Source organism: Manis pentadactyla, chromosome 4, assembly GCF_030020395.1.
Source record: "Manis pentadactyla isolate mManPen7 chromosome 4, mManPen7.hap1, whole genome shotgun sequence".
NCBI classification, from domain to species: domain Eukaryota; kingdom Metazoa; phylum Chordata; class Mammalia; order Pholidota; family Manidae; genus Manis; species Manis pentadactyla.
Window position 1 is genome coordinate 105753126 of NC_080022.1, and position 25099 is coordinate 105778224.

Sequence of the window (25099 nt, forward strand, 5' to 3'; positions counted from 1 at the left end):
CTCCAGTGACACCATTAGGGAGGTGGGCAGGGAGGGTGTCTAGAGACACGAGCTCAGAGGGATGAAGTTAGCACTGCTTGTTGCTGGAGCCCTTTTTCCTCCAGCAATGCCACCATCAGCTCTCCCCCTTTCTGGGCCCTGTCTTACTCCCTTCATGCTGGCCCAGTGCCCCAGGGCCTCCACTGCTGTTTTATGCTTGAGCCTGCAGTTACAGTCATACCCAAAGATGCAGCCCACTCCCTTTTCCCTGACCCATCAAATCTGGCCAGTACTGGGTGTACTGGGTTCATCCTCCCATGCTTTGCTCCAGATAAAACTTAGACCTTCTTACTCTAAACCTAGTTCTCTTTCTGTGACACCCAATAAAAATATTGACCTGCAGAAGCCTGAGAAGAGACAGGGATTTATTGGTGAGAATTCTAGGTGGAAGGGGAAAGCCAAGTCATGCCTTGGTCCCACCAGAGACTCACTAGAATGTAGCCGATGCCGCTGTGGTGGTTATTGAGCAGGTCCCCAAGGGCTGTGGTTCTTCTTTGTTTCTTGATCTGGGTGCAAGTGACAAAGGTTTGTTCAGCTTGTGAAAAGTCATTGAGCTGTGTTCTTATTATCTGTGTACTTCTCTATCTGTCAAAATACATCAATAGAAACTACTTAAAATTATTTCAAGGCAATCTTTAGGGGAAGGCATTTTAATAAAGGTTCCTCATAGTAATTCACCTTGAGATAAAGTAATAGAGAGACTCAAGATCTAAGAAATTGCTATATGAGGATAACTGGGCACTATACAAAAGGTTCTTCTTGGCTTACAAAAAAGATTAACGACATAATTTCTTTGTTTCTCTAGGCATTTAAAATAAAATTCTATTAAGACAGAAAGCTTTGTTAGGGTCATGGCCACAAGCAAGGCATGGCTGCATTTGAGACTTTCCTCCTTCTGCTTCTCTTTCTTCAGTTTTCCTAGGTACACATCAGGGGATCACTCTGAATACAAAGGTCTTTAGACCATTTTGATTGGATGTGCTCCAGCAGAGGCTGGAATTTGGCAAGAAGGAGGCTTCAATAATCTTGGAAGGACAGTTTCAATATCTGGTTCCACATCCAGTGGGCAGTACCTGGCGACTTCCTCAGACTCCTTCCAGCTCCAGGATGCCACGGTTTTATGAGGTAGAAAGAACATTGTGTATTTTTTAAAAGACACCAAAACAAATAACAACAAAAAAACGGAAACCAAATTCTAGGAAAATCAAGTTATGTCCCAGGAAAAAAAAAAGGGCCCAAGGAAAAATATATACATGTATGTGAATAATGAATATATTTTCTGGCTCTTGGCTCTCCCCTCCTTCCTACCACAAAGTTGCCTAATGAGCAAAATTTTACCTAAACAAAGGTAGAACCAAACAATGCCAGATAAAATTCTAGGTATGAATTTCTGAACTGTGTTCTACCCTGAGGCTACCTATATTAATGCTGTCCATGATGTACTGAAATAGTAGAAATGGCCAACATTATATAATAATTTGCATCGATTTTATTGTGATCATGTGTCTTGGATTTCTCTGGACAATGTGGATTTTAAGTAACCAGTCACTTTGTTCTCTTAACTGAATTTTTTATTCAACAAATATTCATTCATTCATCAAAACTGCTTGCCAATTTTGCTAAGCTAATTGGATATCCAAATGGGAAAAAATAAATATTGACACCCCAAACTGCACCAAAATTTAGAGATGAATCATAGACCTAATGTGAAGATTAAAACAATCAAGTTCCTAGAATATAACAAAGGAGATGACCTCAATGACCTTCTGCTGAGCAAAGGTTTCTTAAACAGTACATAAAAAGCACTTAGTTATAAAAAGATAAATAAATTAGAATTCTTTTTGATTAAGAATTTCTGTTCATCAAAAGATAACATTAAGGGAGTGAAAAGAAAGCCATAGACTGGGAGAAGATATTTGTAATATATATTTGGACAAAGGATTATTCATACCAGAATATGTAAAAAAAACTTATAGATCATTAAGACAGAACTCCTCCAAAGTGGCAAAAGACCTGGACACTTCCCTAAAAGGGTATCCAAATGGAAATTAGCATGTGAAAAGTTGCTCAACATGGTTGATTATCAGGGAAATGTAATTTTTTTTTCCACCTAATGTAATTTAAATGGAAATTAAATCACAGCGATACACACACAATCCTTTTTAAATTAAAAAGATTGACAATACCAATCTGGCAAAGATGTGGACAACCAGAAACCTCCTATCACTTGATGGAATATAAATTGTTATACCACTTTGGAAAACTTTGGCAGTAGATTTAAAGCTTAATGAGTGTGTAGTCTACAACCCTGCAATTCCAATCTGGGTATAAACCCAACATAAATGAATGCTGTGTCCACCAAAAGACATGTGTAAGGATGATGGTAGATCAGAGTGTATAAGGGCTCAGTTATGTAGGATAAATAAATTCTTAGGGGTCTAATGCACAGTATGGTGACTATAGTTAATAATACTGTATTTTATACTTGAAACATGCTAAGAGAGTTGATCTTAAGCATGTCACCACTCACACACCTGCAAAGGGTAACTAAGTGAGGTGATGGATATGTTAATTAGCTTGGTTGTGACAATTATTTCACAATGTTTATGTATATCAAAACATCATATAGTGCACTTTAAATATGCACAGTTTTTGTTACATTTTGACAATAAAGTGGGAAAGGGTGTAGCAGTTTCATTCATAATGGGCAAAAACTTGATGCAACCCAAACACCCACCAGTAGAATGGATACATAAATTACTGAATCTTTACATAATGAAATAATACACAGCAATGGAAAACAATGAACCATTGTGACATGCCCAACATGGATGAATTTCATTGACATGCTGCTGAGTTAAAGAAGCCAGACACGAAAATTCACATACTACGTAATTCATCCATATCAAGTTCAGACATTGGTAAAATACATCTATGGTGATAGAGGTCAGAACAGTGGTTACCCTTACGGGATATTGAATGGGAAGGCGCCTGTGGAATCTGGAGATGTCCTGTATCTTGATCCGGATGGCAGTTACATGGATGTATGTGCACAAGTAGAAATTCATCAGTCTGTACCCGTAAGCTTTGTGTAGTTCACTGAAATCGTACCTCAAAAAAAAAAAGTTAAAAAAAAAAATGAGACCACATATCCTGATTTGATGCCCAACAATAGAGCCACTGTGGCTTTCCCTACAGGCACTCATACCGCTATGCTATCTCATTAACGTTCCAGGGGACATCCCCATCCCCAGAGAAGGCATATATTTGAGAACTTTTTATATCTTGGCAGACACTTGAGAACCACACTTATTTCAGGCAAAGCGGAGGGCTGGGGTAGGGAAATATTGCATCTGGAAAGCAGTCTTTTCCCCCACCACCCAGTAAAGGATCAGTACAAGCTCAGTAATTGTTTACTGATAAATAACAACTGCCACTTTTTGATGTAAGTACCACTCACCACACACTTCCTATCAGGCACTGCACTAACAGCTTTCCGTTTTCTTATTTAATATTTATATAACTGTACAACGCTGTTCTATTTTTAGTCCTTACAGGTGAGGAAATGTAGATTTATGGAGGGTTGGTTAAGTTACTTTTGCCCAAGGCCTTGCAGATAGTTAGGTGAAGGGAGATCCCAACCCAGGGTACCTGAATTTAGAACCTGGACTCTGAAGTACTTGCTATGGAATGAGTGGATGGTGTCCAAGCGCCGCTCGCGTGTTATGTAACATACACAACTGAGCCCCGTGACAATGAGTAGGGATGAAGCTGTTGTGGTTGCCAGGCTTGGCGCGGGATTCCTGCAGGCCCTTAGCCCCACTAAACTGCGCACAGGTGGTAACTGCGGCCAGAGAACCAACTGTGCCGATGACCTCCAGCTAATTTGCTTGGGGAAATCAGGAAGGTTCCCCCGGCTTGGAAACCGTTAATTTTTTTCCTACTTCAAAACACACTCCGGAGGTAGGCGTGGGTTTCACTCCGCACTCCTGGAGAAAAGCAGCGCGAAAATGCTGAGAAGGAGAGGAAAAACAGGCCTGCGAGGGAGAGGGATAGAGACGGGAAAAACTCGGAGGAAAAGTTACGTGATAGAAATGGCACAGAGGAGTGTAGTGAAAAGTGGAAAAAAAGGGAGTCCCGGTAACTCTGAAGTTAGGGGCGAGGTGACACAGCCCCTCTCTAATGCGCCTGCGCAGTGCTACCTCCTTTAGCGCCACGCCCATCCTTTCTCCCCTGCCGAAGATTTACTTGTTTCTAGGCAACCATTCAGCTGAGGAGCCAATCAGAGGGCACCTTTCGCCCTGCCCTCGCCGTCAGCGCCCAGGAGGAAGGATCCCGTGGGCGATGGCTCCTCCCGTCCCCCCCGCGAGTGGGCAGGCTTAGAGGCGGGGTAGAAGGCGGGGGCAGCCGGCGGGGGCGTGACCAGGCCGTATAAGACCGGAGGGGGTGGCGGCGGGACGGTTCACTTGGTTCCGCTGCCCGACGGCTGTAGTGAGTTCTCCGCTCCTGCCGGGGGCTGCTCACGCCAAGGACCTGCCTCTGTAGTCTCTTTTTCCGCTGCCCAGGTGAGTCCACAGCCCCCTGCTCTAACGAGGCAAGGGTGCGGCGGCCCAAAAAGCCGCGCGCTCCGCCCTCGGGGGTCTGTCCTTGCCGAGCCGAGCTTAAGTCTTCGCCGAGCCTGGTTGGGGGCGCGGGACCGGAGGGGGAGGTGCGGACAGGTGCCGGGACCCAGTGCTCCCTACCCCTCCGGCTCCCGCGACGATTCCTTGTTTCTTCCCACCCTCCAACCCATACACCGCCCTTGAGGCCAGGAGAGACAATCCGAGAGGGAGCAACAACTTTCCGGAGACTTCGGTCGGGGGTTGGCAAACTTCAGCGAGTTCCTGCCCGCGCGTCCCGCGGGCTGCGTGCAGGCCGGCGCGGGCTGAGGAGCCAAAGAGTGGGCGATGGGTGCCTTCAGCTCCTCCGAAGGCGCCCCCGCCGTAGTTGTTTGCCTGCGGTCTCTCGGACTCTACTGGGTGCTCCCGCGGGCACACACACCTTTGCCAGCCCGCCGAGCGCGAATTCGAATTGGGCGGTTTCGGAAGGCACAGTTGGAGACGCAGGGGTCAGGGGCTTATATCAGGCCGGGGAGGAGAGGGGAGCTTCCCAGGCTCGGCGCCAAGGCCGAGGTTTTGAGGAGAGCGCGGAGATACCTAACTTTTCGTGGACTTGCACTAGACTGTGGACACTTTGGGCTGCAAAGTGATCCAAGCGAGTGACTTATGTGCTGCGCATCTCTCGGAAACTTCTCGGGAATACGGTGTCTGTGACCTGGTTCCTCCCCTTTTAGGAATGAAACTTGCTTACCTTGTAAACTAAAAGCCATGACAGTCAGTTGACGCGGCTAGCGGTGCTGCGGGGCTTAGAGGCGCGGCTGCCCCGGGAGGAGTTGCAGGCCAGATCGGGAAGGTGGGAAGGGAGTCGGAGGAGTGTGGCAAATCTGACGCGTGCAGGTTTGTAGCCTGGCCACCAAAACACGGAGCGCGGGCGGGCGAGAAAGCAAAACCCCGCCACCTCGAAGGGAGGACTTCCGGAGAAATGCCTGCGAGTTTCTCTGGAGAACTGGAGTCGACCCATTCTCGTTAGAACCTGTTTAGGGATGGACCACAAGCGAGGGGTCAGCGCAGTCCCCTGCCCCCCTCTCCTTTTTGGCAGAGGAAGGCTTTGCAGAGCTGGCCAAGTCCTTGTTTCAAGTAGGGGCCTTTTGAAACTTTAGTTTGTTTTTTATGGAGTGATAACATGCAAACGATGGAGTGCTTAAAGTGCACTTAATACAGTAAACGTTTATGAAGACTAATCATTTGTATTGTAACAATGGGTATTCAGGATAGTTGGTAGGTGGGTTAGCAACCTGAACCTCCCCAGGAAATGAAGTTAAGATCATAAAATCCTCCTAAAGTAAACTCCTGGCTTGGCCCAGCTGCCCTCCAGGAGGGATGAGAGTGGCCATTGTTGGCTACACTAACCTTTCAACATGAGTAACTTGGCAAGGAAGCCAGTCAGGCAGCTCTGAGGGTGGTAGGAGTGCTCACCAAGAATTGACCTGTGTCTGAAATCCCCAGAGGTACCACTGAGGGGGTGAGACCTGCACTGGGGACCCTGCCATTGAAGCGGGGGAGTGGGAGGAGAGAATGCTGACTTTTCTCTCCTACTTCCTAGAAGGGGTCTGAGCTGGACTAGCAGGGGTTCTGTCCTTTGACATTCTTGTTTGTGAAGATAGAAAACAATATTTCTGGAGTCAAGTTCTTACTTGAGATAACTAAAACCTTGTGTCTTAAGGTATACTCATATGTTTGTTCTCAATAAGGAGTTTTTAGAAAGGTTTCGATATATTTTTATGTAATTGTTGAGGTAGCTGTGAGGGAGTCTCATAACATCAAAGTGGTAAAAAAGTTTTTCCTTTCCAAAAGCCTCTAAATTGTCACCCAAAATAAAGGTCCCTAATTTTGTAAGTAATGTGAGTGTGTGTACACTGAGCCAACAGCAGTACTCTTCATGTTGCGTTTTTTTCCACAATACCTACCTTATATCCAGAGATTAAGTTGAGGTACCTCTGAAGGAAAGGATTTGGCTCATGGCCTGTCAGAATGAGCCTGATCTAGGTGAGCCCTGGTGGCTCTCCCTACTGTTTCTTCAGTTCTACTGTGAGTCCAAGTAGCTCACCAGAATTCCATCCAGAGTTGCAGGAACCCCCCCCACACCCCATTTCCAGTAGTGCCCCATTTAGCCTACTTCCTCAGTATTCAAGGCCAAGGCAGATTGTACACATCCCGCACTATCCAGCAGAGAACAGAAAAGTCGTAGTACTTCTGAAAGTCCGAGGAACTGCTTGGCAGTAAAGATAGCTTAGAGTGGACTATAGTGCCCTGTTCTCCCAGTGCTAGTAAGTGAACACATTTGATAGGAAAGTAGACAATTGTATGATTTTTAAAACTGCCCAAGTAGTACCTTGTTTTTATCTTTCATCTTTTATATGTTGTGGTGCATGGGGCGTCACTGAAGAGTGACAAGCCAAGAGCTCTGAATGGACGTGGTAAAGCTTGTGTTACTGAGACAAGTTGCGGAAGCCCATGACTAATTTCAGTTAGATTAAACTTGTGTTGTGGGGTTTGTTTTTTTTGGCCTCGCACCAGACTCTGAGATGTTTCTGTTCGTGTGTGTGTGTGTGTGTGTGTGTGTGTACCTATTGGGGGTTGAGGGATCTTAAGGGGAAACAATGCAGAGTCTGAGGTGTTAACTTGGGATAAAACATTTCCTTGGTTAGGTAAGGTCTGTTGCTTTTTTGTGTTGTCACTAAGGTAAACAAGGTGATAGAGGTAAGTCTGTCCTGCCGCCTTGGTGTTTTGACTATACAGCACCTTAAATTGGCATAATTTGTGTGAGGATGAAGTGGACACCTCTGTGTTTAAAGAAACATTAACGTGTTTAAGCCACTTGTGTACAGCAGTAGTGCTGATCTCCTGCTATACTTCTGAGACTTCCTGTCTCAATCTCTTTTATCCTTTTATTATATTATTAGGAAGCATTATAAGGAAGCTTATATTTGGAATTAAATGGTTTGGAGGAAACATCTTTGTATAACCCAACTATGTAAGAAATAACCTTATAGATTAGTTAGAATTAACAGATTTTGTACAGCTGGCCCCTGTAGCCTGTCTGAGAAATGTTTGCAGGACTTCTTGGAACAACAGGAGAAAACTAATATAAAGAAATAATTGTTGAAGTCAGGCAACTCTACATAAAATCCTACATATGTAGGATATTTTTTAGTCTTGAGCCCTTTGGAGTGTTGGTCACTAAACTGCATAAAGTGTTTATTTCTTGGCTAGCAGTGATTGAGTCAGTTAGTAGTTAAGTGCTTGCTAGGCCAGGTGTAGAGGCCAAGGGAATGGTGTGTGAAAAGGCCTGTGGAAGGGCTCTGGATGCAGGAGGAACTGGATCATAATGTACCTGAGACACTTAGTTTGTGCTCATGTGTCCTAGCCACTGGCATGTGAGTGCCAGGGAAGCAGGAGCCTGTGCTCATTGCTGAATCCCCAGTGCCAAGAGAGGGCCTGGCATCTGGAGGGTACTCCTGCTAATTGAATACACTCTCTGCTGGTATTTGAGTGCCCTTCCTCTGAAAGAGGGAGGCACGCTTAAAGTAGGTGTCATTCTGGTGGGCCCTAGTGCTGGAGCTTTTTGGATTGAAAGCATCCAGCCTAAAATGCAAGGTGGTTTCTGGGCCTTTTTCTAAGTGGAGGCAGCAGGGGTGTAGGTTTGGAGCTGAAGGGCTGTGGCTGCTACTGGCTAGCAGCTGAAACTCCTCAAGCTGAACTCCAGAGCTCTCCCTCTAGCACTCCCTATCCTGCCCACCCACCCTACCGGCTCACAGGGCTCGCTCAGCCCCCACCCTCTGCTTACTGGCTGGCTAGTTCTGCTGATTCTTTCTTTTTAACTTTTTGTTTCCACTGCCATCACTGACCTGCTTTAGGGCCCTATAGACAGCAACTTGATGAGAACAGTGCAGAGCTCTTCTCCCGGCCTCTGGCCAGTTCTGTGTCCCGTGCACCTGGAATGCCACCGCAAGCACTAACAAACCGCTTACCCTTTTGGAAGCTGAGCTCTCTCTCAGAACCTGTACCTTTCTGACCTGTTTATTCTCAGCCTCCCTTGATGAGTCTTCCTAATTGCCCTACTTTGCCTTGCAGAATACATACTCAAATATTTGAATACATTAATGCTACTCCTTCCTCAGCAAACCATATTTCAGTCCAGTTTTGGGTCCTCCTCAGAGACTTCTGATCTGACCCCACCTAAGGTGTTTCCAACACTTACCCTCCTCAACACTTCATTACAGCTTTGCCTTGCACCTTATTTTCTAGTTTTTTCAAACTTGATCTTTGCTTGGATGAACACAAAAAGTCCCGTTTGTGTCTCTACATTAGCTCTATGTAAATACATATTGAGAGGAAAATTATCCACGAATCTTGAACTGCTCCCACCCGCTCGTGTTACCATATGCTTCTCTTACCTTCTCAGCCCTTACAAAGGTGGGAAAAGAGTCAATACCTGGTTGTCTACCCTTCACCCCCAAACACACCCTGTTTATCCCTGACCTGTGCTTTTGATAGTTGAAGAGGTGGGTGTTAGGAGCCGCACAGTGGGCTCTCCCTGCCTGGTCTCTGCCAGCCCTGTCACTCACGTGGAGTAGGTGTGAGGCAACTGCAGCAGGAAGAACTCTGATCCACACGTAGGAATGAAGCGGACACTAGCACCTGCCATGTCCAGGTGCTGGCCCAACATTGCCCAGCCAGGAACTAGCACTGCTGTCTCCCATGCTTGGGCCCTAGGCCTTTGCTAGTCTTTATACTTACTTCCTCCCTGCCTCTGAGGCCACCTTCGGTTGTGAGGACACTTGGCAGCAAGCATCTTTACCTTCTCAGGCTTCAGTTTCTTCATTCTAATATGAGAGCCACAGTTAAGTGTCTAGTAGTCACATTAAGAAATAAAAATAAACAGGTGAGAATAATTATATTTAACCTATCATGGAAAATATCATTTTGCTATATAATCAGTGCAAAAAATATTGATGAGGTATTTTACTTTTTTTCTTGTACTGAGTCTTTGAAATCCAGTGTGTATTTACACTCAGAGCACTTCTCAATTTAGACTTGCCCCATTTCAAGTGCTCAAGGGTCAAATAAGGCTTATGGATACAGTATTGGGCAGGGCAGATCTAGACCATCACCAGTGTTTCATTCTCAAATTCTGTTTCTACACGTGTGGAAAGCAAGAGCTAACAACAGAAAGTTATGGAAGGAAAGCGAGCCAGGATATAAGCTCCACAAGGGCAGAGACCTTTGCCTCTTGCTTACTGATGGAGCATGAGCTCCTAGAACAGCACTTAGAACATAGTAGGCACTCAGACGATATTTGCAAGAATGAAAGGAAACTCAGTCATCGGGGCCAATTTACTGATGATAATCATTCACTTGTGAGTCTGACCTGACTCTAAAACACAGGATGTTTGATTCTTAGTCCAGCCTTTATTCTTCTGTTTTTCTATAGTTTCTTAGAGAATAATCATAAGATAGTAGAATTTTAAAGGACTGCAGATAAAATCTTCTGAGACTGATAGGGGAGCAGGACTCCAACAGTTTATCAACAAGTAAAATTTGAAAATGCAAGAGGAAATAACTTTGAAGTAAAAGGTGTCTAAGAGCTATCTAATAACAACAACACATGACTTGGTAAATGCTAATTTACTGGTAATCACCCTAATGAGCTGTATTTATTCATGGCTTGGACAGCTCCACATGTGTAGGAACTCGAAAGACAAGGTGGTTTGGCCACCTCAGGAGCAGTTGGTGCAGAAATAGTTACCACATTCCTTTTTTAATCTTGCTCCTTCACTTCAATCTTACCCCGCTTTGCCCACCTACCCAAATTTCTGCTTTTAGCAGCATTTCTCATGTCAGAGGGACTATTGAGTTTACTGATGTTTCCCTGAGGCTGTGACCATGCTCGGACCTGGAATTCGAGGGCCTGCTGGGCAAGTGTCAACTCCACAGGGAGTGGGGGTCCATGCAGAACTGAAACCTGGGTGGGACTGTGTGCGCAGTGAGCATCCTCACTGAGATCGCACACAGACACATGGGAGTGAGGGTGTGGATCTGTGTCTAAAGGATGATAAGTGCTGCGTGTGAGCAACTAGGACTTGCTTGTCCTGACCTGATAAGGCCCAGGGATGTTGCCAGTGACTAGACAGGACTGTTAGCAGACTGAGGTCCTCATTTTGGACAGCTGACAACCATTCAAAGCTCAAAGCTGGGTAGTTAGATGGTGAAGGAGCCTGTGGACACAGCCCTTGAGGAAACATACGGGTTCTCAGCCCTTAAACCCTCTGAATTGTGTATAAACTTGGTCGTCCTTACAGGAAGCAGTCTCTTTCCAGGAATTGTGCTATTTTTCCCAGCCTGGTCAATCTCTAATAAATTAGTAGGGCCAGCTCTGGGGATCTCTTTAAATGAATTCAGACCAGTAACATCTCTGATTTAGAAAGAGGTGTTTGGTGAGAGGAAGTAGAATATCAAACAGCAACAAGGATAATTTCCAGTTCAAGTTGTGCATGTAGCACTTAGTGATGCTGATGCCTTGGAAAAATCAAGACTTTATGCTTAGCTTCCACTAAAAACGTTTACACTCTGACCTTGTTGATATCTGTGGCTATTTCAGGCTACTCCTTTAAGCACTTCTGTGGTGTCCTTGTTATATGAGGGCTGGTGTTTTGATACTGCTTCGTGCTGTTTTGCGGCAACAGCATTAGTTCTTCAGTGCTCTCTCTCCAACCACACTTAGTTAAGCATCCTCTTTTGAAAGACAGGAAAGAGCTTCATGTTTGGAGTCCTCTGAGGGTGGGTGGGTGCGGACAGAGCCCAGTCATTGATAACCATTAGGACTATGTGTTGGCATCAGCGGGAAGTGAGAACTTGTGAGGGTCCTTCCGACTCAAAGCAAGAGCGCAAGGTGGCACTAGGCTCCACAGCCCCAGACACCCCTTTCTTTTAGCTCAGGTGGCATCCTAGTTGCCGTGGGAGTTGCACCAAATTTTTTGGCTCTAGTGAACATGGGTGTTATGGCCAGGAGGATGCTGATAACCCTGAGAAAACAGATTGAGACCTCCGGCCAAATGCGGTGGAGCTGGGTGAGCACAGACCATCTGCAGGGTTTGCTGTGGGCCCAGTGTGGCATGAGGCAGTTGTTTCTTTGAATTGATGTAGAATGTGTGTGTGGGTATTTGAGTGGTCAACTGTAAAATAACTTCTTGGAAAAGTGAGCACAGAATATATATTTTTTGTCCTTTTAACAAACAAGGCATTATTTCATCTGATCTGTGGCTTTGGGCCAACTGCTAGTCTGCACGGTTATTCTGTGTACATTAAGCACAGGTGTGTGTCTGGGTTATCTATCATTTTTTAATGTGTCTGGGGGCAGTGGAGGAGTCTCCAGAATGTGGCCCCCTGGTCATGGGGCCTGGGGCCCTGGAGAAGGGCTGGCAGTGAGCAGACAAAAGGCTTCCTCAGGCTGTCCGCTGGCCCTAGATACCTTCTGGCCTTCACCCCCCATAGAAGTTCAAGGAATAAAGGAGGGTTTCTCTTCAGAAGGCCAAATCCACTTTGACCCCGGTTTTCCTACTTTATGCCCACTTGTCTGCTGCTGTACATATCAAGTCCCTGGTCATTCAGAGTGCCTGGCTCTTTTCTCAAGGGTGAAAGAATCTCAAGGGCTAAACTATGTGCAGGTGGGAAAAGTGGCAGAGGTCCCATCTCAGGTCCCCCAGCACACGTTCATCAGTCTGCTCTTGGCTGTTTCTTTTTTTAGTTTCTGTTCCAGCTCTCCTGGTGCTAGTCCTTGGGGTCCTGGTCACTTCTTGCCAGTTTACCAGCCTTCTCTCTGCAGCAGTGGGGTTATCTGTTTCTTGCATCTGAGAAGGTTGCCTTCTTGTCAGAAGGGAACGTCTTGTTCCGTTGCTTTATCAGCAGATGGATGCTCCTCATCAGCCAGCCAGCAGAGCGAATCCCATCAGGGGCTGCTTCCCTCTGCGAGTGGAGCAGCGAGCCTTAGCTGCAGGTCCGCACCAGGATCAGCCCGTTCCTTAAACCTCCCTCCTGTGCCATTCGTTTTTTCCTCTTAAAGTGTGTCCAGCAAGCTGACTATCCCAGCTCCTTCCATCCCTGGGTTCTCTCTCCTCTGTGGACTTACTTTTGCTAACATACCACTGCCTTGCAAACTAGCTAGCATCTTGGAGTTCTCTCAGAACTGGAGATCCCAGGCCTTCATCTCTCATCCATCGTGCCTTTAAACAAATATTAGCATAACTATTAGTGTTTTTTTACTTGATTCCATTCAATTCTGGCAGCCCCAGACAGATCGGTTGCAGCCCCCTCCCCAGTCCATGACTGTTCTGAGGGCCTTGCTCTCAACCCTTGCCATTGGGCCTTTCCCCACTCAGGGAGCCTTAGCACACTGAGCCAACCTCTTTCCCATCATCTTATAAAAACCTTTGTACCTTTCCCCTCTCTGCTGCCCCTTCTTGCTACCTGATCAATGAACATATCTTCCAAGCCCAACCCCACACACCAAAGCGGCCCCGCCTCCTACAAGCCGCCTCCGCCCTATTCTGCCAGTGCTTCCCTGGACAGTTAACAGTTTGTGTGGCCTCTTTGCTCCCCAGTTTCCTCACCTGTAAAGTTAGGGTAATGGTACCTCCCTTACAGGCCATCAGATGGGTGGAGCCAGATGAAGCCCTCACAGCACTCAGCACTGTCTCAGTGCCTGTTGGGGATGTTTTCAAATAGAGTTTGGTGGCTCCTGTTAGGGCACCTGGCTGAACATCTAGTCCCATTTGGTTCCCCTGGCTGTAGCAGTCTCTACACATACAGCCCCCTAGAGGGCTCTGCATCTTCTAGTACCTGCTCGAGCTTCTGAGGAAGAAGTACAGTTAACCCTGTGGGAAAAGATGTGGGTAGCATTAGTGAAATGTTTACATTATGAAATAGCTGATGGGCACCCCCACTAAGAAGAGGATTTCCCACACTGTGGCCAGTGCACTACCTTCTCTAGTGCCTGTGGAGGGGCACCTCTAAGCCACCTTGGTGGCATTGAAGATGAAAAGACCACCTCGTGTCTTTTGCCCAACTGGAGTCTGCACCAAAGCCAGCAGTAAAGAGGGGTTGACTCCAGCTTTGCTGTCTTCAGAGTGTATGGCAGGGCTAAGGGGCCATAGAGATGAGGTGTCCCAGTTGTGTAGTTAACAGAAGGTTACTTTCTCCTTTTTTGGATAGGACTGATAAAGTCTGTTTTAGAGAAGATCACTTCAGTAGCAGCAAGAACTTGTCATCCCAGCGCACATGTGGGCTTACTGCCCTCTCCCACCTCCCGCCCCACCAGTGGCCGGACTCTGGCTTGGTGGAAGTTGTTGCCATTGCTGTGAGTCCTAGCTCTGGAGGATCTGTGGGCAGTTCCCTTAAATTCTTCCGATCCTCATCCCTAATTTGTGAGCAAGGGGCAGTGTAGCTTCCTCAGAATGCTTGTGAGGATTAAGTGAGAACTGATCTGAAGTAGCTCAGCCTGAGAGTCTTGCTTTTGCTTTTCCACACAGCTCTACACCTTCATTTTACAGGAAAAAAGGAAAAGGTCCAGACTTGTGGTTCTCATTCACTCAGCTAAGGGGTGTGGGGGAGGATATTAATAAGTGTATTGTCATCCACTTTCACTTACGCTTAAATTCTCTAGGCTTTTATCTACAATGAAATAGTCTCTTTTTGCTTAAAGTGTCCTCTGTTGTACATGGGGAAGAAGAGTTTGTTTGGAAGATGCCAGCCATGGGGGTGTGGGGCCCCTCTCGGCCAGGAGCTGGGGACAGCAAGTGCCTTTGTCTGCATACCTCCCTCAGTCTGTCACTGGGCTTGGTCTGTTGCCCATGGCTGGATCTCTAACCTCAAGCTGGCAAGTGTTACTAGGCATACCCAGGTTTTTGAAGTAACATCCCGTAACAGTGGTAGGGAGTGTTGTCATCATGCCTCAGCATTTCCATGAAACCTTTGGATAACAACTTCTAGAGTGTTTGTGTTAAATATCACAGACCTAGACTTAAATATTTGCCATCTTTAAATTCATGGATGTAGATCTCCACATACACCAAGAACTCTCTGGATAGTGTCCATGTCTTATACCAGGCACAAATAGGAATCGATGTTGATGTGACCTAAGCCCTTGACCATAAGATCCAGACTTAACATTCCTCTGTCTCCAGCTTATCCATCTGCCTGTCCTACTGGCCCACCTTGGTCCCCTCATGCTTTCAGAGCCTCTGTCACTCTTGTTTCTGGGATCTAGGTAAGCTGTGAAGCAGGACTAGAAATAGCTCTTTTTTTTTTTTTTCCTTTTCCTTTTCAATTAGGACTCAAACATTCATTTTCAGATCAGTCAGCCCTGAGTGGCTGTGTCCCAGGCAGTTAGACATCAACTTGTTCTCAGAGAGCTTGGTTTAATCTTCTGGACTAATGTATGTTTTCCCCTCATCTTTTGCTGTCATCTCTACAAATCTGTTCTCTTTTAATGTGTATACTGTACCCTTCTGCTGCAGCCAGATGGTAGAAGAAAAGGGAATTCAAGGGTACCTAAGACATTCACCATGAGTCAGACAAGTAGCCTGACCTGAGTAGGCAGGTGATCATCCTCACTTGGAAACATGGGCTTCAATTTTCAAATCACTGAGAAATCATGGTTCCTGCCTTTCCCAGTTTCTGCTCTGCAAAACACAATGAATCTCCTTCTCCGACACTAAAAGGAAAGTCAAACACTTTAGTTTGAATTTACCAGGCTTCAAATTAATTTTTTTTCTAGTCACTATTTTGTTAATTCTGTTAATTAAAATTTGCATTTAACCAGGGCCTTTCATGAGTTGGAAATGTGTATTTCACATGATTCTTTTATATGGGGAGTATATCGATGTCAATTTCAAGTGGTTAATTAAGACTAAAACTGTTACACTAATCTCTGGTGTGTTATCTAAGTATCCAGGGGCCTATGACTTGAATTTATTTTAGTAATACCAGTGTTTGTCTAAGTAACTCAAAAATGTACTTTTGTTATTTGAAATTGTTTGAATGGGTGAGGGAAAACAAAGAATTCCTTTCTAATAAGCATCAATAACTTATTTTGGGCTCTTCTTATGAGCTCAACTCCTAGTAAGAGCTCAGCCTTAATTTGAGCCTTCAGTAGTTTGAGCTCCTCCTTATCTAAATCATGGTAAATTGGGAGAATTAAAAACCATATCATGGACTTGGGATTTGTCATTTCCTACACTATGCTTTTATGTAGACTACTTTTTTCCTAAAAAGTTAACCCCATTATTCATGTACATGTCAGAAGAAGTTAAAATGGAAGATGCCAACCACAGGCATCTTAAATTCCTGAAAAAGTGTTTATTGCATTATTAATGCTCTTGCAGATGTAGTGAATGATCGGTGTAACAGTATCACAAGGGTAGCTTTAATATGTCTGAAATTAGAAATACCAACTTTTGTAAAACTACAGAAAACATTCTTGGATAACAAACAGAATGGGACTAGATAAGATGGTTTATTATTTCTTTCTTTTTTTTTTTTATCAACAGTGGACACCTTATGACTTAAGCAGTACATAAGTAAAAACTTACTAAAAACCATTCTAAAGGAAAAACGGCCCCTCCTCCCCTACCCACCTAGCTAGAGATCAACACTTAAGGCTTGGAGGGGAAGCTTCTAAGTGTATTTCATTTTGGCACACGGTTATGGGGATGCTGGGGAATGATAGGAAAAGAACTGAGGAATTAAGTAAGTTAGCAGATGAGAGGAAAGCTCCTAGGGGAAAGATTTTAGAACATGGCTCATAAGATTTTAAGTTTTTCAACTAATAAATATGTAGGTTCCAAATTCAAAAGGGATAAAGTAAAGTTTTCCTTGTCTCTTGTCTCTCAACATAGAGATGGTATTTGGTATAGGCTGAACTACTTGTGTATTCTCGAGACATTTAGTGATCATATAAGCACAGATTTATGCTTTTACGCACAGAGTTTTGCACTTTTATGTTAATCTTGAACATTTCACATTCATACAGAAAGAGATGCTGCCATTCTTTTGGACAACTACATACATTTGTATACTGTTGTATATGTGTATCAAGTCATTCAACCTTCTGTTGACGACTGCTTATAGCTGTATAAATAATTTTCCAGTGAATATCCTTGGGCACACTTGCAAGTATACCCATAGGATAAAATCTATGGTTATCTAAAGTAGACTTCCTAGAAGTGACATTGCTATCAAAGAGTATATCCACTTAAAAGTGAGTCCCACATTGTTCTCCAGAGAGAACCTGTGGAGAGTGTACCAAAGGTGACTACTTCTTGATCTCTGCCAAGTTAATGAATATAAATGATGCATTGAAGTTTTAACTTGCTCATCCCCATGGTAAGGTGGAATGTGCTGTGCATCTAAGCCACTGATCATGTCCTTTGCCCTTACTTCTCCTGAGGTTCTAGTAGTTCTGGTTTGTAAGAGCCTGTTATTCATTAAGGAAATGAGTACTTTGCCTAATATCATACAAATATTTTCTTTGTTTTGTCTTCTGACTTCTTTGTGGTGGTCTAACCATGCAGATTTTTAAAAATAATATATAGGAAAATGTATCATTTTTTCTGTTACTTTTAAGTTTTATGTGATTTTGAAAGGACTACCTACTTTATGTTAAGTGTATATAAATTCCCTGTCTTTTTCTAGTTCTCTTAAGTCTTTGATTTGGCCCAGAAAGCTACCTTTACTTATTTATTTTTAAAATATAAATATCCAGATAACTCAATTTTTTTCTTTTTGCTATTTTGAAATTCCTCCTTTATGCTAAATCCCCTATGAATTAGATTTGACTTCTAGCTTTTAAAATTCTTCTATTAATTTATCTTTTTGTGCCCATACAACACTGTTTTGATTATTATGGCTTCATAAAATCTCTTACAGGGTTAATATACATCATTCCTATTTTTCATAACATTTTATGGCTCTTCCTGCCCTCCTCTCATATGAACCTTATACATTTTTAGTCTAAAGTAGATTATAACTTTGAATCTACTGCAAGTTAAGAGATTGGAAATTGTATAAAAATTCTCTTGCCTCTGTCTTCCCACCTCCAGGAGGAGTGATAGCTTTCATCAGATTCTCACTGGTCTTTGATGCCCCTCCTCTAAGAGGTGTTAAGAACCACTATTCTAGAGGTAGGATTAGAGGTACATTGCTCTAGAGCCCTGACTTCAATTCTAGATTACTTTAAAAAAATTTTTTCTTTAAAAAAAGTCATGAGTCAAAAGTCATTCCTACAGTTATCCTCCCCTGAACATTATTGAGGATTTTCTTACAATTAGTTGTTCTTTCTGTTCCAAGTACTGATTGACTTGCAGCTCCCCTGTTGCTGTGACTTCTCATACCTGTATCACGAGCCTGAGCCTTGGAAGCCCAGTAACAGGTGATATATAGGGTAAAGCAAGTTGTAGTTTTATAGGTAGATTTCTGTCCAGTATTGTTGGTCTGTATCACCAAATAAATCATAGTTTAGCAGTGTCTCAAAGCAAAGCCAGAGCCAGAGCTCTCTGAAATCATTTGAGCTTAATTGTGGGGTGCCATGTATAATAGGTACAAGTGCACTGTGTACTAATCACAAAAGGGGCCACAGAGAGATCATTAAAAGAGAACACTGGTGTCCCCAATCTGACTTGAAGCCAAACACCAGCCACAAGAAATAATAAGCTTTTCATCATAAATTTTGCTTGATATCCTTAATTTAGGAGTGCTTTGATAGGGTAGTCTAGATAGCCTAGGGTTTTTTGACCTGTCTAAACAGGATTGAGGAAAACTTTTAACTTCCCTTTGGCAAATATTATTCTCTAGCAAGCAGAGGAACACACATCCCCAGATTGGTCTTCCTAGAGCCTTTGATCTTGTGATCAACCTTCCCGTTGCCAGCTTAGCAAATTCAGCCCCTGAACCTCCTTGCTAAAGGGAGCCTGTGATCCAGCTTGATGTGAGGTGCCTGGTGGCCAAACTGGATGACCTGCCAGGTCTTGGCTGCATGCTGCCTTCTGCCCCTCAACCCCAGCCAGGGGCTCATATTGCCTTTCTGTCAGCTCATATCACCTGTGAGTGAACTCTCTGTGGTCTTCCTGTTCTCCCCAATCAAAGGACACTTCTTTGTTCTATCTTTATATTCCATTTTCTTTCTGCCACACACACCTTGTATTGATGTGTTCTCACCTACCTTCTTGGTGGCCATTTCCTGGAAGACTCGTCTTGGTGTGTCCAGTGGCATCCCAACACTGAGTGACAACCATCCCAGTGATCTGAGCACCCTAGATAAGGTGAGGGTCCCTGGCACCAATGTGAGACTAAAAATCCTGAGTTGGGTACCTGGGACAGTGCATGCTAGATGTGTCTTCAAAAGCACCAGCTGCCAAACGGTGGGAACTGCAGTAGTCACTGGAATGGATTTGATTGGGGGTCCAGCAAGTCAGAAAGGGGGATGAAATCTTCATGGTGAAGTCTGAAGACAGCACCTTGCCCCTTTTTTTTTCCAGCTTTTCTAGCCATCTAGCTAATATGTGACCCATATAGACCCTGACTTTCTAATCCATCAGTATTTGTTTCTATTTATTAGGATTTCCAGGGATCTTTTATTTCATTTCTTGAAAAGTTTAACTTAGTTGGCAATTACTTTGTGGTCCTAACAGGTGGAGTGTGAGAAGTGATGTTTTTCTCCAAGTCCTGAGTGCTGACTTTATTCTTCAAGTAGTGTTTTCTAAAAGACAGTTGAAAAATTACCGTGCCCTGAGGATGTTCCTGGGTAGGGCCCTCTTGCTGGACTGTACCACATAACTGACCTAACCCTCTGTTACCCAGGAATTTTGTCATTTCAGACAACCCCTTGGTCCTACCTGGGTAACAGAAGTTCTTGCTACATGGCTCTCAGAAGTGCAAAGGATGTGAGAGTCTTGCTAAAAGGACATCGGTGTACCTGATTTCTGGCAGGATGGAACTGGCCTCCTCTTGCTGTGTTTGCTGCCCAGAGTTGAGGATCATCTAACCATGGAGTGGGGGAATTCTTCTGTGTGGATCCTGTGTTCTGTGTGTGGGCTCTTGGCCTGGATATTAGCCAGTTCGTGATGTAGCTAGGGAGCCAGAAACAGGAGAGGGGATTTCCACAGAAAGTAAGGACATTAGCAAAACTGATAGTCCCTTTATTGAACAATGCTGTGTTTAGGTTACTTGGTTTAATAAGTTTGCCTGCTTCCCTCCACACAGACCAGCACCCTTCACCCCCAACCCTCACACAGACAAAACGAGCAAAAGAATCAAAGCCAAACCCACATAAAACAAAATTACGAAGTCACCAGCTTGGCATAGGGTAGGCTTGTGTGTGTTTTGTCCTTACTCTGTGCAGGCACTATTCTTCACAGGTTTGACTCAGTTATAACAACATCTTTTACTGCTATTTTATAGGAAATAGAAATAAAATGTCCAGAGATAAATCTGCATCTTCTCTGAGTCCCCTGAGTTGCTTTGCCATAAAGAAGTGAATTCTAACTCTGTTTCTCACTCACTCACTTCCAGCGTCCCTGGCAAGAACATCCCCCAAGATGGCAGAGGAGAGCAGCAGGACCAGGGACTGCACATCCTTCAGCGTGCTCAGCTGGGATCAGGTCAGTCGGCTGCATGAGGTCCTGACCGAGGTCGTACCCATCCACGGACGAGGCAACTTTCCAACCCTGGAGATAACTCTGAAGGATATTGTCCAGACCGTCCGCAGCCAGCTGGAGGAGGCAGGCATCAAAGTGCAGGACGTCCGGCTGAATGGCTCTGCAGCTGGCCACGTCTTGGTGAAAGACAATGGCTTGGGTTGCAAAGACCTGGACCTAATCTTTCATGTGGCTCTTCCCACAGAGGCAGAATTTCAACTGGTCAGAGATGTGGTTCTGTGCTCCCTTCTCAACTTCCTGCCGGAGGGTGTGAATAAGCTCAAAATCAGTCCAGTCACTCTGAAAGAGGCTTATGTCCAGAAGCTGGTGAAGGTCTGCACAGACACTGACCGCTGGAGCCTGATTTCCCTCTCCAACAAGAACGGGAGGAACGTGGAGCTGAAGTTTGTTGACTCCATCCGGCGTCAGTTTGAGTTCAGTGTGGACTCCTTTCAAATCATCCTGGATTCTTTGCTCTTTTTCTATGACTGCTCCAGCAGCACCATCTCTGAGCATCTCCACCCCACAGTGATTGGGGAGAGCGTGTACGGGGACTTCGAGGAGGCCTTTGACCATCTGCAGAACAGGCTGATTGCCACCAAGAACCCCGAAGAGATTCGGGGCGGGGGACTGCTTAAGTACAGCAACCTCCTCGTGCGGGACTTCAGGCCCACAGACCAGGAAGAAATCAAAACCCTAGAGCGTTACATGTGCTCCAGGTTTTTCATCGACTTCCCGGACATTCTTGAACAGCAAAGGAAGTTGGAGACCTACCTTCAAAACCACTTCGCCGAAGAAGAAAGGAGCAAGTACGACTACCTCATGACCCTCCGCAGGGTGGTGAACGAGAGCACCGTGTGCCTCATGGGGCACGAACGGAGGCAGACCCTGAACCTCATCTCCCTCCTGGCCTTGCGTGTGCTGGCAGAACAAAACATCATCCCCAATGCCACCAACGTCACCTGTTACTACCAGCCAGCTCCTTATGTCAGTGACGGCAACTTCAACAACTACTACATTGCCCATCCTCCAGTCACCTATAGCCAGCCATACCCTACCTGGCTGCCCTGTAACTAACCTTGAGACCTGAGGGTTTCCATAGTGGGAACCCCAATAGGGCAAGGGCTCTCACATAGGGGAGCCTCCTTCTAGATGTAGGTGTTTGGCTTTTAAAGGGGAACTCAGCTCTGATTCTGCTTTTTTTTTTCTTTGTGTACCCATTGGAATGGGTCAACACTTTATCATGAGCCAACCTGAAGGGGGGACCCATTGTTCCAGTGCCACTTTGGGAAAGGCTGCAGGAAGTAGGACCTAGCCACATCTTTCAAAGACAGACACTAACACGTCACGTCCCAAACATCAGCACAGGGGCACCTGAGCTCAGTGCATAACTGATATTGGAAGAACGCTTGAGCAGCGGACGTGCCCCTTTGACCTACATGCCTTGTCACACGAGCCTAGAGCAGGCCAGGGTGGCCTTCACTTGGGGTTCTCAGCAGTTCTGTGGAAGTTGTGCTGGTAGTCTGTTTTCTTGGATGAATTTTAGCGTGGCAGAAAATGATAAATATGAGAGTGCTCTCGTGACTTAATTTTTGTTCAGGGGACTAAATTGCTTATATGTTTGTTCCCTGTCAGCAGAGCTGAGAATTTCTCTCATCAGTAAACCAAAGCCAGAGGCTGGAGAACTGAGATCTGGTTGGCAGTGGTTCATGGTTTAGATGCTGTGCTATCACGAGGAATTATGAAATATTGCTGAGAAAAAAAATGACCTTTTCTTGAAATGTAACTTAAAAACAAAATAAAATGTGCAACATAATGTTAAAGTAGAATTGTAGTGGTGGTGGTAGGGTGATTGTAAATAGGAAACATGAATGTCCAATTTTTTTTCCATTAAGGAATTCTTATTGAGTGATACTTTTTTCTCTCTCTCTCATCAACTCATCACTTTCATTTTGCTCTGCCTGAGACTAAGGATTGTGCAGAGTCTAGAGTCATTGTAGTAACTGACAGGAGGGTCTTCCCGTGTTTTAATTGGAAACCCATTTTGGTCACATTCCAAGTATGACAAGCTGGTTTTCTGGATACTTTGGCTGAGTTTTTTTGTTTTTGCTTTTTCAAAAATAGTGATTTCCTTCTCAAGGTTGTTTTTTGTTTTGACAGCAAATGAATCCAGGAATTTCAATAGACCTGAGTAAACCCGTGGAATGATCTGCTCGCACAGGCAGAGTTCTTGGGCTTCAAATAGCTTTAGAATCGAACCTGCTGTCCCTGTGCTGTGCGTGAGGTACAGGTGTCGGGTTCACTCGAGCCTTCTGGGCTCTGGAGCTACCATGGCACCTTGAAATGATGAATGCTAGTGTATGTGGGGAAGAACTGAGTGAATGAAGAATGGTCTTCCTTATTCTGGTAGATGTGACCGTACTTGTTTGTATTCTGCACTTTGGAAGGAAAAAACAGTGTTAATTTCTAGTCTAAAGCAAACCTGGTAAATGGGAGAGTTCTAGGTTGCTGTTGCTGTCCCAGTAGATTTAGCTAAGGGATTTTGTGTTTTGAAACTTTTTTGTGGGATCTTTTGGAAAGCCTCACTTTAGGGTATGAAGGGCAAAACACTCAATGTTGCCAGCCAGCTTGGTTTCTAAAGTAATTTTAATGAAATCCAGGCTCCTGATTTTTACTTTCTCCTGTGGCCATAAAAGTCCCAAGCCCTGAGTGACTGCTTTCTCCTTGCTTTAAGCAGTGAAGTTACCTTAAAGCAGAAATGCTTAGTAGAACATGAGTGGTTTACCTTTTTCTGAAGATTGCATTTTTGGGTTTTTTTCTGGAATGTGATGTCTTGATCCTCTTAAAAGCAGACTGGTCATGACTGAGACCCAAGGCTTAGCGGGTATCTATGTTGTGTTACATCAAGGGAAGAAAAGCTACTTCTTGGTGTAACCAGCTCTCATTTCCTGTGAGCTGTAGTTAGACTGGAACTCACTGGCTTTGAGTCAAAGCCAGTTCTACATGGAGGGGGGACCGCGATGCTTCAGTGTTAAAAGGCAGACAGTGAAGAGTGAATTCCAACGTTAAAAACTGCGTGGTCAGGCTGCCAAAGTGGTCAAATGGCAGCATGTTCGCACAAAAATGACAGATCTGTTTAACCAAAGCTTTGAAATGTGATAAAGCCACCAACATAAGCACGTGCTAATGGAAGTCAGTACTGCTTCTGCTAGAAGGCCTGGGCATCCGGGTTAATGAGGCTCCAGGTGAAGATCAGAACCGTGTCAACTAATTAAATTTCCAGTTTGTCCTGGTAGTTGTTTCTGCTTGTATTTTTTTCCTATCTGGTACTAGTCCTTTGAAGATGAAGGGAAGCACAGAATGTGCCAGAGATTCCCAGCCCCCAAGTTCTTTACAACCGTGACACAATGACTGTGTTGGTACAGTCTGCTCACCTGAAGTTCTTAATCAGCCCAGCTGTTTGGGAATTTGAGAGCAGATGTGTGTTCTGGAATCATCAGGGTGAAAATCTGTACTGACCAAAGCAGCACTTTTAAAACACCACCTGGTTTAGCGGTATGCCAGCCTCAGAATAGACCAGGTAACCTTGAATTTCAGGCATGTGGAAATTCCAACTGAAACCTGCCTTTCATGCTGTTCACACAAGCACCAGGTACTCTGAACTTGTACCAAGTCCAGTGGTTCCTCTTTTTTGTGTGTTGAGTAACATGAAACTTGGCAGTGGACAAGGGCACTAAAGTTCAAGTGCAAGTTCTAATATAAATTTTAGCAGTCTCATTTGCTTCAGAACTCTGAACAGTTTTCAGATGCTTTCTGCAAGTATTCAACTTGTTTACCAAGCCTGCTTCTTGGCATCAGTTTGAGCAGCAGTGACATTTAAACAGTACCTTTTCTCCTTGTATTGGCAGAAGGGTACAGTCTAAATTCCTGGCCTTGAGCTTCGGTCTCAACCTTCAATTTTACCTTGACAGTAAGACACTATTCCTCACTCAACTTCAACTCTGAAACTAAACTCTGTATCACTAATGCCTTGAATTCAGGGTTCCTGCTAACTGCGTGTGGAATGTGGCATGGCCCACACCACGGAGGACCTGGCTGGTAGATGGAGAAGTTAGGTAGGAAAAATGCTGGGTGCTTGATAAATGGTGACAGATGTGGTTTGATGTTCAAGTTTTATTGGTTTGTTTTTCCCCAGTTTGATTTTCTTTTTTCCCCTGAGGATTTAAGTCACTGTGGGCTACGTATGAACCTGTATTTTGTGGTGGTACATTAAGAATCAAATGACTAATGCCCTGAGTCTGCTTGCCCTTCAGTGCCCCGGCTAGGGCGAGCCTCTTACCCTTGTGGTAGGTTAAGATTTTAACTAGTACTGCTTTAACTTTTGGAAATGGTGCCACTCAAAGCAACATTAGAAATACCTCCTTTCCAATTAACTGGTACTGATGCCTTATTTTAGGATGCAGCTACATTCTGAGCTCAAACATCCTCTTCCGGAGAATAAATGGTAGTTATCCACTTGTGAGAAGAGACCCTAATGATCTCGGGGGTGGGGAGCATCATTTCCTGAGTGTCTGACTGGGGCTGTACACTAGGGAGAACCCTTCAGCTGGATTTGACAGGTGAAAGAACTTCCAGTTGCCAAGGTTAGATTCCTGTCTTTAATCTGGCAGAAGCCAAATGTCACAGCTGACTTTGGAACAATTCCAGTTCAGC

General features: G+C 44.6%; 1 protein-coding gene and 1 long non-coding RNA gene across 2 annotated transcripts; one reads left to right on the top strand and one right to left on the bottom strand.

The window, feature by feature from the left end:
• Window positions 1-385: 385 nt before the first annotated feature.
• Window positions 386-13301, bottom strand: LOC130683406 (uncharacterized). Its single transcript, XR_008997103.1, has 3 exons — window positions 5389-13301; window positions 3009-3150; window positions 386-624 (listed from the first exon to the last, which is right to left on the bottom strand). It is a non-coding gene; the product is annotated as an uncharacterized LOC130683406 (long non-coding RNA).
• Window positions 4475-25099, top strand: TENT5C (terminal nucleotidyltransferase 5C). The gene is made up of 2 exons (XM_036924454.2): window positions 4475-4604; window positions 20262-25099. The coding sequence occupies exon 2, from the start codon at window positions 20288-20290 to the stop codon at window positions 21461-21463; it is 1176 nt and encodes a 391-aa protein (XP_036780349.1). The 5' UTR covers window positions 4475-4604; window positions 20262-20287; the 3' UTR covers window positions 21464-25099.